Source organism: Struthio camelus, chromosome 12 (genome assembly GCF_040807025.1).
Source record: "Struthio camelus isolate bStrCam1 chromosome 12, bStrCam1.hap1, whole genome shotgun sequence".
Taxonomy (NCBI): Eukaryota; Metazoa; Chordata; class Aves; order Struthioniformes; family Struthionidae; genus Struthio; species Struthio camelus.
The window spans coordinates 17,148,559-17,169,821 of NC_090953.1; the positions used below are offsets into that span (position 1 = coordinate 17,148,559).

Here is a 21,263-nt window from a genome sequence, read left to right on the forward strand (position 1 = left end):
CTGCAACATTCATTTCTGGGCAATGCCAAGAAAGCACAGTGGGAAGGAAAATATAAAAACTTAATAACAAAACACTTCAAACTAAAGAGCTTATTATATTAGAGTTTCAAATGTTTTTGTTAGTTCTTATTTACCCAGAAGCAGTTTGCCCACACTTAATTCAAACTGATTATACAATTTTCTGTTTCATTGCTGGGCAGCCTGACAGTTTGACTATTTACCCGATCTGTGTTTAGAAACTGACCTGGTTTTAGTCTATACTTTAAGACAAGAGGTGAGCCTTTTTACAAAGCAAAAAACAGGCCTATCAGTAAATTCACAGGCTATTACTGTAGAAACATTTCCGTACATCTTCACTGCCACAGCACTGCAACTTCACCCCTTTACAGCACCTCTTACAAAAAGCTCTCAACGAGTACAATTCTTTAACTCTTCCTCATGCTCGGGATCAGACTGAAATCAATTGGCAAGCAGGAAAGGAACGTTACAACATCCAGCTGAATTAGCGTCCCCAACATGATGCAAACTCAGGACAAGTTTGCTCACTCACAGTAACACGAAGCAGCGGCAGACACCACTGCTAGGAACAGGGCAGACCCCAGGGTCCCTGTTCTGTAGCTTAAGCTGTCCTTTGAAGTCAACGCGACTTACTAAAACCACTATGAAAATACTCCGTAAAGCAGATCTGATGACACCAGAGCAAGGAAAGGATAGCCACATCCTACAGAAACACCTTTTTCTCCTTGAACGGAGGCAGCTGGAGTTTAAGGGAGAAAAACGCTGCCCACGGTTCACTCCACTGGACTGCCTCCATGCCTGCAGACAGACACTGGGAGACACTCAAGTCCCGGAGGGAGAGCGGAGTGTTGCAACAATGGGAGAAGGGAGGCGCCAGCGGAGCCTGGGACCCACGGATCTCCCGGAGGAGCCGCCAGGTTCTCCCAGCCGTCTGCTCTGAAACGTGCTTGCCTTGCACAACAGGCAAAGAGCGCGTCCTTACCGGGCTTCTCACTATGGCTTATCTCCACGACTGGACGCTTCTGAGCAGCCCATCCTGAAAGAGCTTCTGGCACAGAGCTGACACTCCTGGAAGCATCACTTGCTGACAGAAAGAGGGTCAACCCCCTCGCGTGCCCTCCTGCCAACACGCTCCCTCGTGCAGGGGGCACAGCACTGCCAGCTAACTCGGGACGGGTCTGGGAGACTGTGTCACTAGGCTGCAGAATAACGTGATTCCATACAGGCAGATCCCTTGCTCCGTGGAAGCAATTCCTCTCAAAATGTTAATGCTAAGACATAAAGAATTAAAGGATCATCACGATGAAAAGAGAGATATAATCCTGCATGTAGCAGTTTTAGTACTTGCCACCCACACAGAAGTACTTAACTCTGTAAGTGTGTTTGAACTCTGATCTTCATGTTTGGATAGAACATCTTTTTTTACATCCCATCCACCATATCTTATTATGCACATCTAAAACTAGTTTTTTTTTTTTTCACAGATAGCATGCTGAGGTATTAAAAAGATGGGGAAAATATTTCTAATGACTGTGTTTTTCAAGAAGCATAGGCTGACTCCCAACAGTGAAGTCACGACAGATACTGCTGTACATCTCACATAAAAACTACACAAGAAATTTTCATCACTAATCATATATTTTTTTCCTGACCAATGAAGAACTGTTGTCTGTGTGTTCTACATTTGCTGTACACAACAGTAGACTGACTTAATGCACAATTTCCTAATCATTTCAGTAAGCCTACCAGAGGAACAGGTAACTATTTTACCGTGCAAGTTTCATGAAATCTGCTAAATAACAGAGTACACAAATATTACAAATACATCAGTAGTATTTGTTTTATTTATGTTCTTGAAAGGAGTTTTCATAGTATTTCCAAGGATAATGCAGTGTTTTAAAGATTAATGAGTAAAAAATTTACCTTTTTCCAGTACATATTAAAAATCTTTGCTAAATCTCATTGAGGGATTCCAGGAAGTTTTAATATGTCTTATCTTAACAAAATCGTCTTAACTATTTCCCAATTTTAGAATTCCAGAAATGGAATTTAATTGGCAAAAATATTTTTAAATTACTTAGTTTAAAAAGTGTCCACAGGTACCTTTATTTTTCATAAAGAATTAACTACCAAATGGTTAAGATTTTGCATTCAGAGACAGCGGTAATAAAAAGCTCAAGAATTCTGAGTCCTGGTTGTGTATTTAAAATTCTCAGCTAACAAGCAGGAGGGAGGTTGCTAGGAATGCTTACAGATGTCTGATTTTACAAGGTTTGGGGGGGAGATTTTGGGGGTAAAGTGCTTTAGTCTAATGTTATTTATTGTTTATGGAAGTTGTTTGTCATTTAAGACATGAAGCGACCACTCCCCCAAATGAACGAATCAAGTTACAATCCATTATTTCATTTTTGATTGTTTTTCTTTGTAATAGGTGGGAAAGTGGATCCTGGATAAAAGTCCTGCCCAAGACAAGACTCCAAACTGAAGACTCCAATTATCTATAAATCACTTGTATTTCCTGCAGAGAAAGAGAAAAGGGAGGGAGGAGAGACACAGACAGAAAAACAGAGACAGAGGATATGCCAAATAAAATATTCGATACCTGTCCTAAACCCAATTTCTCTCAAGAGCAGCCAGAAGTTACCTGATATCTCGAAACCAAGTCTCGAAGAAATGTTTTGTTGTTGTTACTGGTTTAATATTGAAATAAAATAACTTTCCTTTATTTGTTTCATTAATATAAAACGTGTGACATCTCACACATTTCTGAGATGATGGCAGTACATATTCTGCTTTATTAAACGTTAGAATCCAGCCTACATTCAAACAAACAGGGAGATATGGTCGCTAATGACTGTGTTATATTTTTTTAAAGATTTTTAGAATCGTTTCTCTAGTTTTAAAACTGAGAAATGCAAGTACACTTACTGTGCAAACTGTGATGCTAGCAAATATCATTCACTGAATACTCCTGAAGCATATTTTATAATGAAAACAGCAACAAACAAAATTCATGCCAGGTACTATTTGCACAGTATTGTTGCTCCCAAAGTATAACAGCACACAACATCAAATAACCACCTACTTTATTTATTTAAGCTATCTTCAAATAAATTATATGCAAGACATCATATGTATCTTTTCATTTGCATATCTCAGTTCTCATTAAAAGGTAAGAAAATCTAAAATAGTTGAGTTTCTTCTGAAACATTCTTCTATAGCATGGAATAGCTGTAACAAATTAGAGGACAAATTAGTTTTGGCACCCACTTAAAAAAGAGAAAAGATGAAAAGCTTTTAAAGTGATGATATGGAGGAAAATATTACACTGCATTGGCCAAAATGAGTTTCCTATCAGCTCTAAAGCTCCTGAAGTTGTATTTCCAGTAGATAAAAATGTTATCACCTTTTTCCAGTGTTGATGTGCTTTATTTTCCTATTGTTACTCAGTAATTAGAAACGAAGTCTGACACACTGTAATCTGTTCATACAATACATTTGAAACTTCTCCAACAGAAATAAGCACGTTCCTCAGTTACAGATACTAAAGATGCAAAGACTCAGAACATAAAAAAGAATTTAAAAATTCAAATTGCATTTACAAACAAGTAACTGTTCTTAAAGCCCATTTTAGTCTACAAAAACACTTCAGTCCTGTAATACACCACAGAAATCCGGCAGATTTTTCTACACAGACCCAATAGGATGATTCTTAACGCTTCCTTTAAGAAAATAAGTCTTAAAGGTTAGTAGGAAAACATATGCCCTCTTACACTGTCGTTCAAGGGTATATTCAAATATCAAGGAAGTTAGTAAAGAGACCTGTTCCAGAGCTACAACAACAACCTGGTAGTATTAAGAGTCCTCCAGGAATTGTAAAAGAGTCCCTTGGGCACACAAGGTAATTCAAGAAAGAAAATATTTTTATTTTCTGATTGAGAAATACAGGTATGTCTAGTAACTCCCTCTAATCTATATCAAAAGCAATTGAAGCATATTAGGGAACTACTGATTTTGCACTGAAAATAAAGCCAACAGCTCTGTAGAAAGTAACACATTTAAAGAGCAGGAAAGTGACAAAGTCAGACTCAGCAAATCTCATTTGCTTTTCTCCTATCCTAGGGTTTTTCAGACGATTACAGGGCTAAAACGATCCGTTTCCTTTATTACAGATTCAAGGCAGTTTTGTATCTCTGCACTCAAGTTGGTTAGGGCAGATCGGACCTGATTTTAAGCAAAATCCCTCCTCTGTAGGGAAAGCCATGAATTCCCTGGCAGAACAAACGAACACAACTTACCTTGGTGTATTTGATTTCAAGGTTGAGAGCGGGAGAAGGCAGCAGATGCAGAGATGCCATCAGAGCTGCGGGATCTGCCTTCACCTCCCCTGGCATCTCAATTTTACTGGAAGTCATAGTCTTGGGGGGCGGGGGGCGGGGGGGTTATAGCACAACCGAGCCCCCCGCTCTGACCTGAGGGGGTTGTGTTGTGTTTGGGGCTTTTTTTTTTTTTCCCTCCCCCCCTGCAAAGACCAGGGCTGGAGACGTTGCTCCCGTCCTCTGTATATAGGCAGGTGTCAAGCCGGGTCTCTTCTTATTGGACATGGGGGCAGAGGCAGGGGGGCAGGTCCGTCCTACCTAGGGCGAGAGCAGCGCAGCCCGCTCACACGCCGCCGCCGCCGCCGCCGCCGCGCCCCGACGGCCTCTCCGCCGGGCGGCGGCGCCCCCCCGGCCCGGCCCGGCCCGGCCCCCGCCGCGGCAGCCGCCCGGCCGACGGGCACCGCGAACCGGCGGGGGGCGGGAAGCGGCGGCCCAGCCCTGGGGGGAGGCGCGCGGGCCCCGCTCCGGCGGGGGAGCCCCGGGCCGGGCCGTCCCGTCCCCCGCACACCCTGGCGGGGGGACGCTCCTGCCCGCGGCAGCTCCCCGGCCGCAGCGGGCCCTCGGGCGGCGGCGCCGCGGCCCGGCCCGGCCCCCGCACGCCCCCCCGGCCGAGGACACGCCGCAGCGCTGCCCGGCCCGGAGCGGCGGGGCCGGAGGGGCTGCGCCGACCCCCGCCCGCCCCGCTCCCGCTCCCGCTCCCGCTCGGGGCAGCCGGCTGCCCGCCCCAGCCGGCTCGCGCCCCCCGCCGCCAGGCAGCGCGCGGGGACGGACGGACGGACGGACGGACGGACGGGCCCGTCCCGCCGCCCGCCCCGCCGCTCCCCACACCGCCTCGCTTGTATTTTCGCAGCGACTTACATCAAAGTGGCTGCGTGTCGGCGGCCGACAGTGATGGATGCGAGGAAAACACTCTCCCAGCGCCGCGGCCGGCCCGCAGCCGCCCTACCTGCCGCCCGGCCGGCGCCATCCCCGTCGGGCTGCTGCCCCCTGCCGGCCGCCGCCGCCCGGCCCGCGGCCCCGCGCCCGCCCGCCCGCCCGTCGCGGGCGCCGCCGGCAGGGGGCCAACGCCCGGCCGGGCCCCGGCGCCCTCTCCCTCTCGGCCACCGCACGGCGGGCCCAGGCCTCCCCACACGAAGCTGCCTGGATGGGGAGTGATTTCTCCCTGCCGCAGCCGCGTGTCTGCTGCCGGCGCCGGGGTGGCGCGAAGGCTCACCGTGTGCGGCCGGCCGTGCCAGGCCAGTTGCTCACCTTGCTTCCCTCAGCGCCTGCGCTGCCGTCGGGCTCGCGGTGCCCCGTCCCCTCTGTCCCTGTGAAGGTCTCTCCCCGAAGGGAGGTTCTTGCCTCTGTTCCACGTCCTGGGTTTCCCCTTCTCCCTTCATGGGAAGGATAGAGATACTCCATTCCTCACTTCTCCTTGACAAGGTCCCGCACCCGCCCCGGCGCTCCCGTTTCCTCCGTGGCCTGTTCCCCCTTTTGCGACGGGCTCTGCAGCGACCAGAAGGAGCAGGCACTGCCAGTGCGATTCCTACAGCCCTGCCATGGCTTTCTCCTTTCTTGAAAGTTCTTTGCAAAAGGACGAGGACTGAAAGCCAGAGTCATTTATTCAGCAACAGCCACCTGTTCCCAGCTATTATTTTTCGGAGGACCCTCATAGTTGGGAGGCCACACCATGGAAGAGGTTGGGCATGACATATAATGGGGAGGGGGTGCTGAGTCCCTGGGAAGGGCAGCAGCCAAATACAGCCTGGTGCCGTTACTCACCATGTCAAACTCATGGCCACGCACCAAGCAGCGCCTGTGCACTGGACATCTCTCCCAGCAGACGGCTTCAGCTTGTGCTCTGACTGGGCTGACGGACATCAGAAACTTACAGCCAAAGTCCTCACATTCTGCGTGGACAAAAGTTCTAGGCAGAAAACACATGTGAAGCTCAGACCATTTTTGTTACTTCCAGCAAAATCAATGAAGTTTCACTTACTCATGCAAACCCCCCCCCCACACACACACGCATTTTGAAGCTGATCAGAGGTCAGGTTTTGAAGCTACAACATTGCAGATAGATAAACAGAGAAGGGGCAGCAAAGTGAATGGCTGCCCAGAGTTGGTGAAAACAAAGTAGCAAGAAATATATCACATGACCTTTTTATTGACCTAGTTAAGAATAAACAACTGAATCTGGTCATGTTTTGATTTTGTTACAATCCTCATTTGTTGATCCCATAGATATTCCTTCCTCCTTGTTTTATAAGTTCACAGACAATTGAAAAGACAGACACAGCATGTTCTTAATATTTGTACAGGAGCATGGGACAAAGTTTGCTTTTGCACAGACAGGCAGCACAAGATATTGGGGGCTATTAAAGTCATTTCGGGGCTGACGTGCATATTTCTGTGAATTTCCAGCTAAATAATGACAAAGAAAGTTGCAGATTTTGCTCTCATTTTTCATATTTCTTTTCTTTTTTCAGGACAGAGGAAATGGATACATAATACTGTGCTGCAATGTGACATGCAGAGCTGTCAAACTGTGACACTTGGGATGAGTGAGACTTTCAAACGTCAGAAATTCGATTTTTAATGGCACACTGCCAACACAGACCTAACACTTCATCACAAGGATGACACATTCTAAAAGCTGACTCAAAATAAATCAGAGTGGGGAGGTGCTCCTTCAAAAAGGGACTGCATTTACACAGGTTTGAGGAACGAGGAGACAGTACAACAGTTTCATTCTTAAGTAGACTCAATAAAGTTTTCAGGAGGTTTTGGAGAGAAGCGGTTGCAGTGCATCTGAAGACGCAGTTCAAACACACATAATCTGGAGCTGCTTTAAGCTGGGATATTGTCATGGAGCTCCTGTGCCTCTAATTTATTCTTGGCTTCCTCAGTGTCCACCAACTCCTTGTCATACAGATCACGATCCTCTTACAGCTAAAAGCAATTTTGTTTGCAGAAGAAGTCAGAGCCGACTCACCTTTAGACTAATTGCTGCCTATGCCTTGCGTGCGTTCCCCAGACGGTGAACGGCACCACCAACGCCCATGCCTGGCCACAGGCTCTCCGGTGGACGGCCAGCTTCCTAGGGCTCCCGAGGAACATCTGCCTTCGCTCCTCCTCACTGCCAGCCACCAACAGCAGCGTCTCTTCCCCCACCCGGAAAGAGAGAGAGAGGCCTCAGTGCCAAGACCACAAGTGGGTTCTCATTGTATACAACAGCTTTGCCAAACAGAATTAGGAGCCAGGTCTGCAATGCTACTCTGCATGTACGGAGCCCAGCTTGATGAGCTGATTCAGTGAGTTTGTAATACACTGGCTACTGTGTGATAGCAAAGGTTATGGCTTCAAATCATGCAACTGAATATTTAATATTTAATATAATGTATTCACGGGAGGGATTGCTACACCTATTGCTTTGGGCATTAGAACAATAACTCAGTAATAACAATGAATACAGAAGTAAACTAATCTAATTTGTGGAAGAAAAAAGTGAGTCCAACATTTACCGAAAACAGAAAGGACAGAAATACTATCCAGACTCAACTTGAGTTCTGCAGTCCGCAAACACCTGTGTATGGCAGCAAAATCATTATTCTTATCGCAGTCCTGCAGTTTGGGGGGGGGGGGGGGGATAGCCACAATACTAAATAAACTGACAATTAAGTCAGACTGGCTAATTTTCTTTCACATGAATGGGTTTTAATTAAACTCCTATATAGACAGCAACTTCCAGTCAGGAAACAAATATGTCCTACTTCAGGTTGTAATGACAAAGATATTACTGTCTTCACACTTCATGAAGAAAGGATTGTCATGAAAATGAAGAACAACCAAGTTACTCTGTTTCTCACTGCAGTGCTAGAATTTAGGCTGGTATACAGCCAAGATCAAACTCATTCCCAAAGAGTTTTATATTTAGATTAACCTAAATGCAAAATAACATTTGAAGAAACATCCTTGTTTCATTTACAAGTCTGAATTTCTCTGCCTACTGCCAGCACCTAGTATTATTTGTAGACAAGCACGTCGATGTTGCTCACACAAATACTGTCTGATGGAAAGCGGGCATTTGCTCAGAGTACTGGTGTTTTTCTGCCCATTATTACTATGTTCTCCTTGCCTGAAGGAATAAAGGTCATAAAGCTAGAGGCTTGGATAAAACCATTTGCCTCCCAAATACCCGTTTTGGACAGAGCAGTCATATCAGGGCATATGCTGATACACCTCTGAAATGTACAGGGGCAGCATTAACTCCAAAATCCTAAAGGTCTTCTTACAACTTCAAATCCTTTGCACCATGAGTATTTCTCATGCTCCTTGGTGAGCTCCAGACGGTTTCTAAGCACTTTGTCACACGCACAACAGAACCGAATCACATCATTCTGCCAGACACTTGCAGTGATTCATTACAAGATCAACTTCAAAACCCTACCCTGAATTGATTTCCACCTGACAAATTTAAGTTCCTTTTTATATGTAGTTCTCTCACCTATCCCTCTACCATTTAGCATTGATATCTCTGGCTCCTCATACAAAGTCAGTATTGAATCCTCTGCTCCTTTTGCCTTCTGCCTCAATAAATGTCCATCCCATTTCTTATGTGCTTTAAAAATCACTCATGGAGGAAAAGTAGGGACCAAAAAGAAACTTCCACTAAGTTTCCACTAACTTTTAAAACTCAGATTTGCACGTACAAAATCTGAACTTGACATTCTACTATGTAGAGTAAAAGCTCAGCCTTAGGTGCTCCACGTTAATTGCCTGCTATTTTCATTACTGACCATGATGGCAGCAAATGTTCTTCAGAAGATACTTGTATTTTAATTTATCTGCAAATATAAATCACACATTGTAGCACTTTTTTCCTCTGGGTTAATTGAATCAATTCTCTAAATGTCTCTAAGCCTGATCATTTGAAAGCAGTTCATTGTTTGAAATCTTTTAAGAATTATGGCCCTTGAATTGTATGCAGAATGGTATCAGTCCTTGCTCTAGATAAAGATATTTTATACATGTAAGACAAAAATAGCTATATGCATAAGTGGTATTTTTTGTAAAGCAATACCCACAACACTGTGATGATCCTATAAAAATTACAGACATTTTCAAATATCCTAAGGAATTCATTGTCTTAATATTACTAATCTTTATAGTAATTGCTCAAAATTTACTCTAGATGTTTTAAGTTCCACAGAAATGAGAGAAAATATACTTTGAATACTTTTAATATACTTTTAATTTTTACATTACTTTTAACAGAAACTCTAAAATAAATGCTGAGAGCAAGAGGAATGATTTTTTATTACTAAAAACCCAGAAATGACCAATGAAGAAACTTCTCTTGAACACAAATTTACTACAAATGAGTCAAATGGATCAGCTTTCTAATCTGTGCTACTGGCCATTTTATACCAGTAGGACTGTAAATTGTTGCTATAATAAAGTCAGTTCTAAATTTAAACTCAAATTTAAGAATTTAAGCAAGCTACACATAGTTCAGTTGCAGTGCCAGTGATAAGCAGGACATGTCTGGAGGACTGTTAATGCTTGCCTCACTTCAGAAACAGGTCAGTTTCCCAGATGGATATGACCGTTGCAGAGCACGGTTAAACGTGACCCGTCACCACGTGCTGCGCAGGAGGCTGGGTGCGCCAGCTGGAGAGCGAGACGGAGGGGCTGTTCCTCCGCTCTGGAGACGTCCCAAGACACCTCGCTGACGCTGCTCAGCTCGTCTCCGCGTTGTGCACAGCCAGGGCAGGGTCATGGGCCTGTTTTGGCCCAGTCTGTGCAAAAGAGCACCCATCTGTTAAACCACAGCATGCATGATGGCGACATGTGGCACCTATGACGCTGCTCTAAAGCATGCGGGCTCTTAACTACAAAGTTATAGCTAGCATGCTCTTAGTTGTAGGGACTCTGTGCTGAGTTTAAATATGTAACTCACCTTTCTATTTTGAATTTCTCTCCAATTTACCTGTTTGAATTTATTATTTGTAAAGCACATCTAGCCTCAAATGGATTGACCTTCTGCTAATGTGTATCGCCTAATGAACGGATGCAATTAACTAATTCATATTGGAATATTGCACTTTCCAGTTCACATTTATCATCACTAAATGTGTGATCTGGTTTGCAAGTTTAAATTTTTTATTATTACCCTTTAAACTAAAGAAATAAGTCTTACATTTAATTACCTGAACTTACATATTCAATTAATAGATTCATTATCTTAATGAATATGGATATAGCATAGAAGTAACAAAAGATTGCTGCTTGGGTGTGCTCCTATGTATATCCTATGAAGAGTATGCTGTTAACCTCAGAGCAATCTTTTTTGATTAAAAAGTCTTGATTGTGGAATGTCAAAGGAATTGGGCTTGATAATGCAACATTATTGTACAGAAGTCCAAGATATTTTTCTCATCTATACTGTTAGTATCTCGTATATAAAAGGAATCCCAGAAGCAAAACTTACATTTCTGGAAAGACAGAGGATTTAAACATTCAAACGTGAACCATTCTGAATGAAAGGGAATTAAAACAGTGAAAAACGGGCAGAGTAGCACCTCACCTACTAGAAGATGAGGGATGAGTGTTTGGAGCACAGAAGCGAAACAAATAGAACGGGGTGGGGGGGACAAAGCACCATGAACAGCATCTCTTATAGCAAGCGTTTCTCTAACAGAGAGTGAAAATGTGGCTAGACACCAATACATCCTTGGAGGCCGCTTGGAGTGAAGACAGCTGACGGTAAGGAGGTTGGCAAGTCAGAAAACTGACACTTTCCTAAGAGTAGTTATGGTTCAGAACCACGAATCTGCTGTCTTGTTTAACTACATCTGTTTGTTTGCCAGATGCACTATTCTGTCTTTTTTAAGGGTTAATGTAGTCAAGTCTGTTATTACCTTTGGCGTTCATGCTGAATATTTTTTACTAATTAGGCAGGCTCAGATCTCCTGCTCTTCAAAACCCTGTAGCTCTGTTGGTAGCCGTAATAAGTCACAGTGTGGCTACTGCTAATAGGGAATGTGTACACTGTAGAAAGATAAAAGGTTTTGATAATGTATCCCATCATGAAGGCCCATAGGATACCCTTAGAGGTTTTCTTCATGCTACGTGGATACATTTACCAAGAAATCTTTTGTTTTTAATAGCAGAGCCGAATCTAAAACTTTGATCCTCATTTTGAGGGCTTTTTAATAAAGAATTCTGAAAAAAATAAGATTTTTTTTTTTTTTTAAAAAGACCATGCTGTCAAACATCTTCCCTTGCATTTACTGCTCATGGACATTAACTGTTCCAAAAACGAGAAAGTGCAGGAAAAAAGGACAGGGAACTGGCTGCAACAGAGTGCTTGTCTGTACTAAATTGATCTGTTGTCTAAAAGCAAAGTTCTTAGTCTTTGTCCAGATGCGTTCAAAAAGTCAGACCTGCCCATACTGTAACCTACTCAATAAGCTTTTACTAGAACTATATCCAACACATTTAAAAGGAAGCACTGCCTAGTGCAGCAGATAACACTGGCACACACAAAGATCTGCACAGCATTTCCCTAACACCTTCACTTTTTGCTAGCATGGAGAGCCCCATCGCAGAGCCCCTTCAGGGAGGAATGTTATCTGTGCCAAACCGCGCTGGGGAGAGCACACCTTCCAGCGCAGCGATGCGTGGCTATCGTAGAGATTAAGCCAACTTGGGAACCGACAGAGTCTATCTTCTACACTGACAGGTCAGTACAACAAATTATAAACTTTACTATCATCAATTATATAACGATGTATGTATCAGTTATGAACTGAGCTCTGATGGTGTACCCAGCCAATCGAGAACAAAGCAAAGTTTTGGGTCTTGCTCCAGAGACAGACCAATTTAATTTTCACTGAAATCAGTGTCAGCAGTAGTGGGCTTCAGAGAGCTTTTAATTAGGCCTTAAAGACACTGGCAAAAAGTTTGAGACACGCATATGTGGTGTCTTTTTGATTTCATATGCATGATCTTAACTGAAATGTTTTCTCTGAACACTGAGACAAAGAAGAAAGAACAAAGACATTCTTGAGAGGTCACCTTGTGTCCACTACCCTGCCCCCAAGGTGGGCTCAGATAGACCTGAGCTGTACATTGCAGATGTCTGCCCCTGTGAGACATATCATGCACTTATCCACCAGGGACTGCAGCAGAGATGGAGGGATGATCAGAAAGCACAAGAACTAAAGAAATGCTTTTTTTTCAGGTACTCAAATACCTTAGAATTCTGAATTGCAGTGCGTTCAGATCTTCTTCCCCTGATGTTTTTTGAGTTGCCCAGCAGTACAATCAATCCACAAAACAGAGAATATCCTTCAAGGATCATGCAGCATTTTTTCTGTGCAAATATAAATATAAATTAGGCAAAGGCAGTTGTACAGGGACATGAATTATAGCAAATGTACATATTCAGACCTTCTCTAATTCAATTAAAATCAGCAGATTTAGACTTGAAAATAATTTGGACCATATTATTACAATACAAAAAAATATATGGTATATTTATAGCCTTGGTCTCTCCAGCTGTGTTGGTTTAGGTTTTATTACATCAGTAATAACAATTTATGTGATACTCTGAATAATGTACTATTAAAAATTCAGTACAGCATATACTGTTACCCAGGAGAATTAAACTGTGGGAGCTATGTGTATTATTCTCTATTTTGCTATTTCTGTAGGAGTGAAGATTACTCATAAAAATTGTTTAGGTTATACATACTGTATGAATTCACGCTCTGCTTGAATCCAGGTGAAGAGAAGCAATAGTTCAGTGCAGACTGCCTTGGGGTAAGGGTCCCAAGGGTCTCAGTTTTGTGATCTCAGTTCTAAGGTTACACTGATCACACATTCAAGCATGAACAATAATATCAGTATGTTTGTTGACGTCTTTAAAGAATGTCAATAGATTTGTGAGGCACAACCTCCCTTAACAGAAACCATTTTGAGGCTTCTACAGAATACCAGCTTTATCTGTGTCTATTGATTTTATTCTTTACTACAGTGCAACTAATTTTCCTGCTATAGAAGTCACTCTGACAGCATTGTAGTTCCCATGGTCACCCTTGAGCCTTGTTTGAGAGACCAGTGGTACGTTGCCTACATTCCTTTTTGCTGGCATTAGGACTGGGTTCAGCGCCGACACACTGGCACTGGCACTTCAGTAACTGAACGTTAGAATACCTTAGGGGAAACATCGCATGGCTCCAGCAGTCAGCTACTGTTTAATTTACCAGTTTCTCTTAAAGTATCTCCTACTGAGAATTCATTTAGGATGGTTCCTCACACTCAACCCACCTAAAGTTTGGCTCTTTAAAAATGCAAAGAAAGCTTTAGCTTTTCCGCTATGAAGTCACCCAACTTGAATGCTTCTCCTACACTTTCACCTTCTATAGTTTTACTTACTCTCCCGCAAGACTCCTCTCGTGATGGAATTTGAAAAAGTTTATATTATTACTTCTGCATTCTTGGCAAGGTGATCCTTAAAACCTTCTTGGTCAGCTCTGTTGTAGTTCTACATTTAATTTGACAGCGTTTATACTCTTTTATGCTCCTTGCTTATATATGACTTCCATTTTTGAAGGATGTCTTTTCATTTTTAACAGTCTCCTATGCACTTCTGTTTAATTTCCCTCAGACTCCACAGCTGTCGATATTACATGGGTGACACTGCCAGTATTGTTACCATTACGATGCCGGGAGCAGGGCCCAGAGCAGCAGAGAACAGTAATCACAGCGCATTTTCTTTCCATTGCTCAACCAGGTGGTCCAACTATTGTAATTGACAAAACGCCAGTAACAGGGAACGTGGATCATATGAGTTAGTAACTAAGGTCAAAACTTTCATGGCATTTCTTTTATCTTTACATTTCACTTGACTTTCTTGTAATGCAATGCACATACTTGTTAGATTTGGGAAATTTCTTTAAAACCTCTTTCTGAATACAATGAAAGGATATACTGAGTTCTGTTTTTCCGTGTTGCTCCTCTTCTGTTTGAAAATGATTCCAAATTGTAGCACTGGCTTGAAACTGCTGGTTGCCAAAATCAGTAAGGATATACCAAGGGAGTAATCATTCCCTATGTGCTGTGTTTTCTTTCTTGCTCTTTCTTGGAGCATCCACTACCAGTCTACCAGCCTCCGCTGGAATCTGGTTGTGGAGCCACACGAAGAAGCTTCAGTCTAACTTAGCATCACAGTTCTTCAGTTCTAATAGAGTTAAATTATGCCAGTTCTATGAAGTATTAAAGACAACCTGAAGAAAGCAAATGTAGAATGTACATATTTGCATCACGAACCTAGTTATCCATCCTGTAAAAACAGAAAATCATTACAGGAAAGACAACATGGTCTGGACAAACGAGTAGGGGTTTCTGACTGTGTCACTGACGTTATCGCATCGCACTATTGTTGACTGAGAAATGCAGATAACACTTTCACACCTGTTATGAGACTAAACTGAGAGTATCTGCATAATACTTTGTGAGGAAGGCCTGCACCTGCATAAGACAAAGAGCTGCCATGGAGAAAGAACTAAAAACTTGTTTTCATAAATGTATTTATTTATTTCCCATTTTCCTGGAAAAGAGGAAGTGGTTTATCTCTTTCTTGCCGTAATGAATGGCCTCCTCGGGATTCTCCTTCAATTCTGCTGTACACATAATTCTGAAAGGCTTCTTCTCTCATAGGCATAATAAACATACACTTAACATGCTGTGATAATTAAGGTCCTGAGTAATATCTTTGTTTTGCAGTGTGTAGGGTAAAGGTTTTAAAACTGCAATATACAAGCTATTTCCAGGGGCTTCCCTGAGGCTGTTGCTGGCTGTTTCTGTGCGAGTGCTGACCTGTGCTGTGGCTTAAATCCCTGCAAAAGACTCTGCGTAGCTGCTGGTGCCCAGCTGCTCCCCTGGCTCCGTGCAGCGCTGCTACAGATGCAGTTAGCACATAACCCATCACCTGTGCAGCTCCCTGCAGGCTGGCGGCCGAGTCGCATTTGAATGTAGAGGTAGAGACAGGTGGGTAAAAGGACACAGAAAAGTGGTTAAGGGATGAAATTGGATGCTTTGGGGAAACTAGGTGGTTAAGGGATGAAATTGGTGGCTGTAAGATGGCTACAGCTGCAGGGAGCATGCATCAAGCCCTAGCTTAAGGGAAGTATGAGCACTGGTGGGACAGCAGGGAAGTGGCCCACATGCCTGACTCTGTAAGGCTCTCTCTTATTCAAAGCAGGCAACATCACTTACAGGCCTAAACGTATTTACCACCGAGGTAAAAAAGGTTTAGGACAGATACAAACCAAGTCACTGAGCATCTACAAAACATGACAAAATAACCTACCAGAACTGGGCCAAGGTTTTACTGTCAAGCCAGATAAAGAAAATATTTGTAAATGAACCAGACAATGTGTTAGTCAAGTCACTATCATACCTGATAAAAACATTCAAGATACTTAAGAGATTTAGAGTGTAATATTTTTCCCCAGGAGGCCCAGTTCTTGGAGATATTCAGCATCATCAGTTTTTACTCTGTGGACTGTGGAAAATAATATTATAATGCTTCATCTTGTAGCACCTATGCACTTTTAAGCGAAACATATTGAAGACACTCTCAATGCCTCACTTGCCTATACTGCACTATAGACAGCCACTGGACCGAAGCAGATTTCATTAAATGTTCCTAATTTATTCTGCCTCGCTGCTCTTTTGTAAACAAGGCGGGCCACTAGAGAGCAAGGCATTTAGTCCAAAAAGAGTATTGTGTGCGAATATACAAATTCAACACACTTCCAAAGTAAGATTCCTCATTAGCTACTGAAATCCCTCAGAACTGACAAAATAGGAGCTTTTGTTTACAGGGCTAGAGCATAGTGTCTTCACAAGCATTCACTCTCTTTTACAACTTCCCCCTGAAAAGTTTTCAATAGTAGCCAATAGTAGCATGGCTTAAATCTCAATCTAGGTCAGAGCAAAATTTTGTTCCATATTTTTGTTCCTTATTTTGTAGTATCTCTTTTTGTCTTTTTTGATCAGGGTGACAGGAATAACATCTTATCAATTTTTACCAGAAAAAAAAAAAAAGTATCGTAACAGGAAAGGTAATGATTAATCCATTCTGCAGGAAAAAAGAAAAGTTCTGATTGTGAACTTACTGGTGTTATCTAGCCGGTATAAATAGAAGCATACTCAGAGAAGGCACAGGACGGAAAACTCATGATGAATTGTTAGGGCACGTTGAGTTGGTTCTGTCAATGCCTGCAGTCAGATGATTTCACTGGCTGTACAGGATGAAATCTCATATTTCAATGTATAAGTAAAAGTGTCAAAGTTCAGCTGAAGCTGGGACGATTACGGAGCAAATTTTGTCTGTATTTGTAACTAGGGCTCCAGAGCAACTGAGGAAGCAAAAATGAGCCAGAAAAACAAAAGGAGTTTAAAGGAGAAATTTGCCTTGAAGAACAGCTTGGTTAAAGAAGCCCTCTCAGAATTCCTGGGAACTTTTATATTGATAGTAAGTGTCAGCTGCTTTCCTTCCTTCCTACTAATTTAATGTTGGACAGTGCTTGTAAGGGGACATGTATGCTTTTTCTTATGCTGTACCAGCAGCGTGGTTTCTCTCTGACAGACATTGCACAGCCTTGAATGAATTGCTCCTATTTATGGTAAGTCTGTAATTTTTTTTTTTTCACCTGATGTAATTATCATTGGCTATTAAAAACAAATAGGTTTACATATTACGATTGTCTAATAAACATTTGATTTTATAGACGAGCAGAATTTTAGTGAATTACCACATTCTGAAAAAAATTCACATGTGCATAGTGAACATTAATAATATTCTTGCTTTTAATTTTAAGAATTCAGCATTTTATTCTTTCCATTCTATGCACAATTTCTATTTGCTCTAAACAATATATTGTATTTCACATTTAAGAAAGAGTAAACTTTAGCTGAATTATTTTTCTGGGGTACATAGAGATTTAACCATGTGGATATTAGTGAATTTATTGGGAGTTGCACTGCCAAATCTTCAGAGATTTTAAAAGTTAAGTATTTTTTGTTTTAACTGGACTACATAAATTATATACTTGCTGAGTCCTGCAGCATTGTTGCAATTTAGGTAAATACTTCAACTCCTCATTTTCCTATCCAAAAATATTTTTGACCTCATTTCTTGCTCAAGTTTTCAGTGCATTTTGCACTGGGACACAGAACTGTTTGGTGATTCACCAGGGTAGAGAGCTGGCTCTGTAACAGAGCTGGAAGTCTAACAGCTAGAGTATTTACGCCAAACTCTTTCTTCCGCCCCTTAGTCGGTACAAGATAGTCTTGCTTATTGCGAAATATTTCATCATAGTGAAAGAACACAAAAAATAAAAATCAGGCATAGTATTGACATAGTATATTTTTAAATGTAACTATATTAGCTAAATTTCAAGTAAGCCACCTAAAAGATTCCAGTAGCTCATAAAATACATGAAAATAATGGCCTTTATTACACTTCAGCCAACTTTTAGCACAGGCAGTAAAGTAACATTATTCTCAACTTTAATACCATCCATAAGACATTACAGTAAGGAGCACATTTAGAAGCAAGGAGCACAAAGCACTTTACAAACATTAATGAATTAAGTGTCACAACACCCTGGTAAGAAGGGGAAATGTTATTACCTTCATTTTATATATTAGCAAACCTGATTAGAGCAGGCTGCACAGGAAGCCTGTGGCAGAATTCTGAATATAACCCAGATCACCTGACTTCCAGTCCTCTGCCCTAGCCACAAGATCATCCTCCTCTTTCCATTAATACAATTAAGCAAGTGAAGAAAACGTATTAAAGTGCAGACTAGACCAGCAAATGCTATTATTTAATGCTCTGCTGCAGAAGACTAGAAGGAAATGCAAACCCAGAGTCCATTGTCTTGTATATTCACTGTATGAACATAGTGGAAAATGAAGCTACAAAATTGTGGTTCATAATCTGACTGAATTTCTCTTGGCTAAAGCTGAAAAGAGCCGTACATAGATTAAACCGCAGTTTTCCCACTGCTTGGGTATCTTGACTTATATTTAGACTTTGTAAGTTAGCTGCAGTACAAAGTTAATTGTGAAGAAGCAGACTTTGCTGCTGTTATTTATTGCTATTGCTTTTAGGCTCTGTCAGCTATTAAGTAGTTTATCTTTAAGAATAGATATATATTAAAACCTTAACTTAAATTGGAACTAATGAAAGGTGCCCCCTTATAAGTCTGGAGGCAGAAATCCTTGAAAAACAGACACCATGAATGCAAGAGTGACAGTTTTCTTACGCCATCCTGTTGCCATGTCTTAATCCTGTTACAAAGTCAAAGTGAGGCAAGAGTTCAGGACCTACAGCACAGTTGATTCCCACCTCCTCTGAAAGCCACTTCATGCCGCTGGGATGGGCTTGTGGATAGCACCTGCACCAGGAGCAGGGCAGAGGTGAACCCATTTATTTCCCATGGCCTCATTTGTGGCTTCTCAGCATCACAAATTTTGTAATAGTTCCTATCGGTGAATAACTGTAAGAGTAACAATGAAATGGGTCAATACATTCTCTCTCTAGAAGTTAACTGACGGTATCTAAATCTGTGACCAACCTAGCACCTCTGGAAGCTGGGTGTAATCCTGTCCCACAAATCACCTATTTCTATTTCTCTGGAGAACATCATCGTGGAACACACACTACTAAAAACTAAAGTTACCATCTTTGGACGGTTCCGTCAAGTCTTGCAATATTATTTTCCTAACTGTAAGCTTTGAAAATGAAATGTAAAAATCATAAAATTACTCACTCATAAGTCAAAAACCAAGCCTTCAGCTGGGGATGCGAAGGGCTTTGCCTGCCAAGTTGAATAGATTTGAGATACCAGGCCTTGAGAAAGTTACTCTGACCCAGCTGCTTCACAGATCTGCTTCTCCTGCACTGCACTACTTGGTAATACTGACATAGCCTCCCTCTCCCTGTTTGTCAAAGCACCTGGTTTCAGGCTCTTTCAGGAGTCAGTGGGCAACACTAACCTGCAGGAACCTGGAAGTGCCGAGCTATACAGGTGGGTCCGATGGTGTACAGAACAGCTGCCATTATCACCTGTGTGAGGAACACTGGGGCTGCTGCTGCTTGGGCTGTTTTACTCTTAGACCTATTCTCCCAGGGAAGCACTATTTCTTTCAGTATCAGGCCTTGAATTCTTCCCCAAGGCATAGCACAGCTTCTCTTATTACATTCTGAAACAAGAACTGGGGCAGCAGAAAACCCACATTTTGCAGTCCATTACCAAATGCAAATTGTATGTGGTTTTGGTTACCTTGAGCCTTTGATTACTGTATTTAACTATATGATATTAACTTTATATGGTTCCATCAAGCTTAGAAAATGTTATACATAACCTCTTGTGTGATTTCTATAAAACAAACTTGGACTGATAATGCAACTAAGTTATATTTGCAGCATGGGCAATCAGGAGCATGCATTATGCTCGATATTTATGTTTGTAGATCATTTGTAAACTCCTGCCACCATATTTTGCATTTGCCTTGGTACTGTCACATGATAAACACCTAACCTCCAAAGTTCCATTGTGCCATTTGGAATTTAGAGTAAGTATCTACAAAAAAACAAAAAAACTTATAAAATTTTCAACAATTAGTTGAAAAGGGAGACACTTGTTTTCTCTGAAATGGATACAGAGTAATGTAATTTCTACACTGAGTGCCTGGAACTAACTTCTGCGACTGGTCTTCCATCCTACACCTATGCAATAGGCCTCGAGGTGTGAGAAGGCCAGCAAGTTTGTACTACAGTGGGCTGAGACACCAGTACACAAACACACAGCATCAGCCTCCTATAGCCAGGGCTGCCCTGAGGCCTCTGGTGAGAAAAAGCACTCAGAGAGCTTTTCAACCTCTGGCATGACTCCTGGTTTAGTCCCTCTTCTGCTGGGGCTCTTACGCGTTAGTGGGGGAGACAACCTCTGGGTATCAGCACAAAAGAGTGAAGAAGCCATGCTGGATCAGGTAGATGGCTTATGTGATTTTTCAGCGAGTCTGTCTGCAACTCACCTATCCAACTGCCTCTCTGCTTTTAATCATGTTTCTCTCCATATTTCCCCTTTGGGATTTGGCTGCATTGCTCTCCTACAAAATGGGATTTACTCTGGCTTACACTATCAAGTGTATCTGAATGGGAACAGTTCCAAAAGGATAAGCCAAATGGACCAGGTGGCTTCCTTTACTAGCTACCACGCACCTAACATAGTTTGTATTTTATTTTCATTCTCAAGAGCATCTTAATAAACGCAATTTCCCAGAAGGGAGCTGCACAGGAGCCAGTATCTCCCAAGTCCAGGGCAGAGTACATTTCCTTGCTCAAACAGAAGACAGACTACCATTTAGGATATAAGGACAAGCACGTAGTGTGTATGCAGACTTCTCCGTTCAATGGCTTGTCTAAGAACATAGTCAAATAAGTGCCTAAGACTGCGTCAGAACAAATTAAGATGTTATCATCCTCAGTTGTTACTGTTGCAGTACATGGAGAACAGAGCATGTTGGTATGAATGTTCCCACTCGTTTCAGTACGAATGGTCCCACCGAAATAAAATAGGTTCACGAAAGCCAGCCTCCAACTGGAGGCAGAGAGCCTCTTGCAAAATTCGCACTGAAGCAAATGTTTTTATGTTTGTGCATGCATAGACATGGCAGTCAGCAAAGGGCATGTGCAGAGTTGTGTGCGTGACATCCCACACTGCATATAGTCTGACTAATGAGAAAGAATGCTATTTATCTTTTGCTCATCAAAATCTTTTGGTCTTATTTTTGTATTCT

General features: G+C 42.3%; 2 protein-coding genes across 9 annotated transcripts in view; one reads left to right on the forward strand and one right to left on the reverse strand.

The window, feature by feature from the left end:
• The window catches only part of ALDH1A2 (aldehyde dehydrogenase 1 family member A2), a 93,306-nt gene that overhangs the window by 63,257 nt on the left and 8,786 nt on the right, over positions 1–21,263 (reverse strand). For 4 of the 5 annotated variants that reach the window (XM_068959113.1, XM_068959114.1, XM_068959111.1 and 1 more), the window contains exons 2-6: positions 12,637–12,756; positions 7,372–7,540; positions 6,159–6,303; positions 5,646–5,770; positions 4,317–4,655 (exon numbers count right to left, since the gene is read on the reverse strand). In XM_068959113.1, the coding sequence (XP_068815214.1) occupies positions 4,317–4,433 (117 nt within the window). In that variant the 5' untranslated portion in view covers positions 4,434–4,655; positions 5,646–5,770; positions 6,159–6,303; positions 7,372–7,540; positions 12,637–12,756. Of the gene's footprint in view, positions 1–4,316; positions 4,656–5,645; positions 5,771–6,158; positions 6,304–6,402; positions 6,418–7,371; positions 7,541–12,636; positions 12,757–21,263 lie in introns of those variants that run through there. The other variant, XM_068959112.1, reaches the window with a different exon arrangement.
• AQP9 (aquaporin 9) overlaps positions 16,569–21,263 on the forward strand; it is a 40,613-nt gene continuing 35,918 nt past the window's right edge. For 2 of the 4 annotated variants that reach the window (XM_009681448.2, XM_009681447.2), the window contains exon 1: positions 16,569–16,926. In XM_009681448.2, coding sequence (XP_009679743.1) covers positions 16,825–16,926 — 102 coding nt within the window. In that variant the 5' untranslated portion in view covers positions 16,569–16,824. Of the gene's footprint in view, positions 16,927–17,018; positions 17,078–21,263 lie in introns of all 4 variants that reach the window. The other 2 variants (XM_009681446.2, XM_009681445.2) reach the window with 2 other exon arrangements.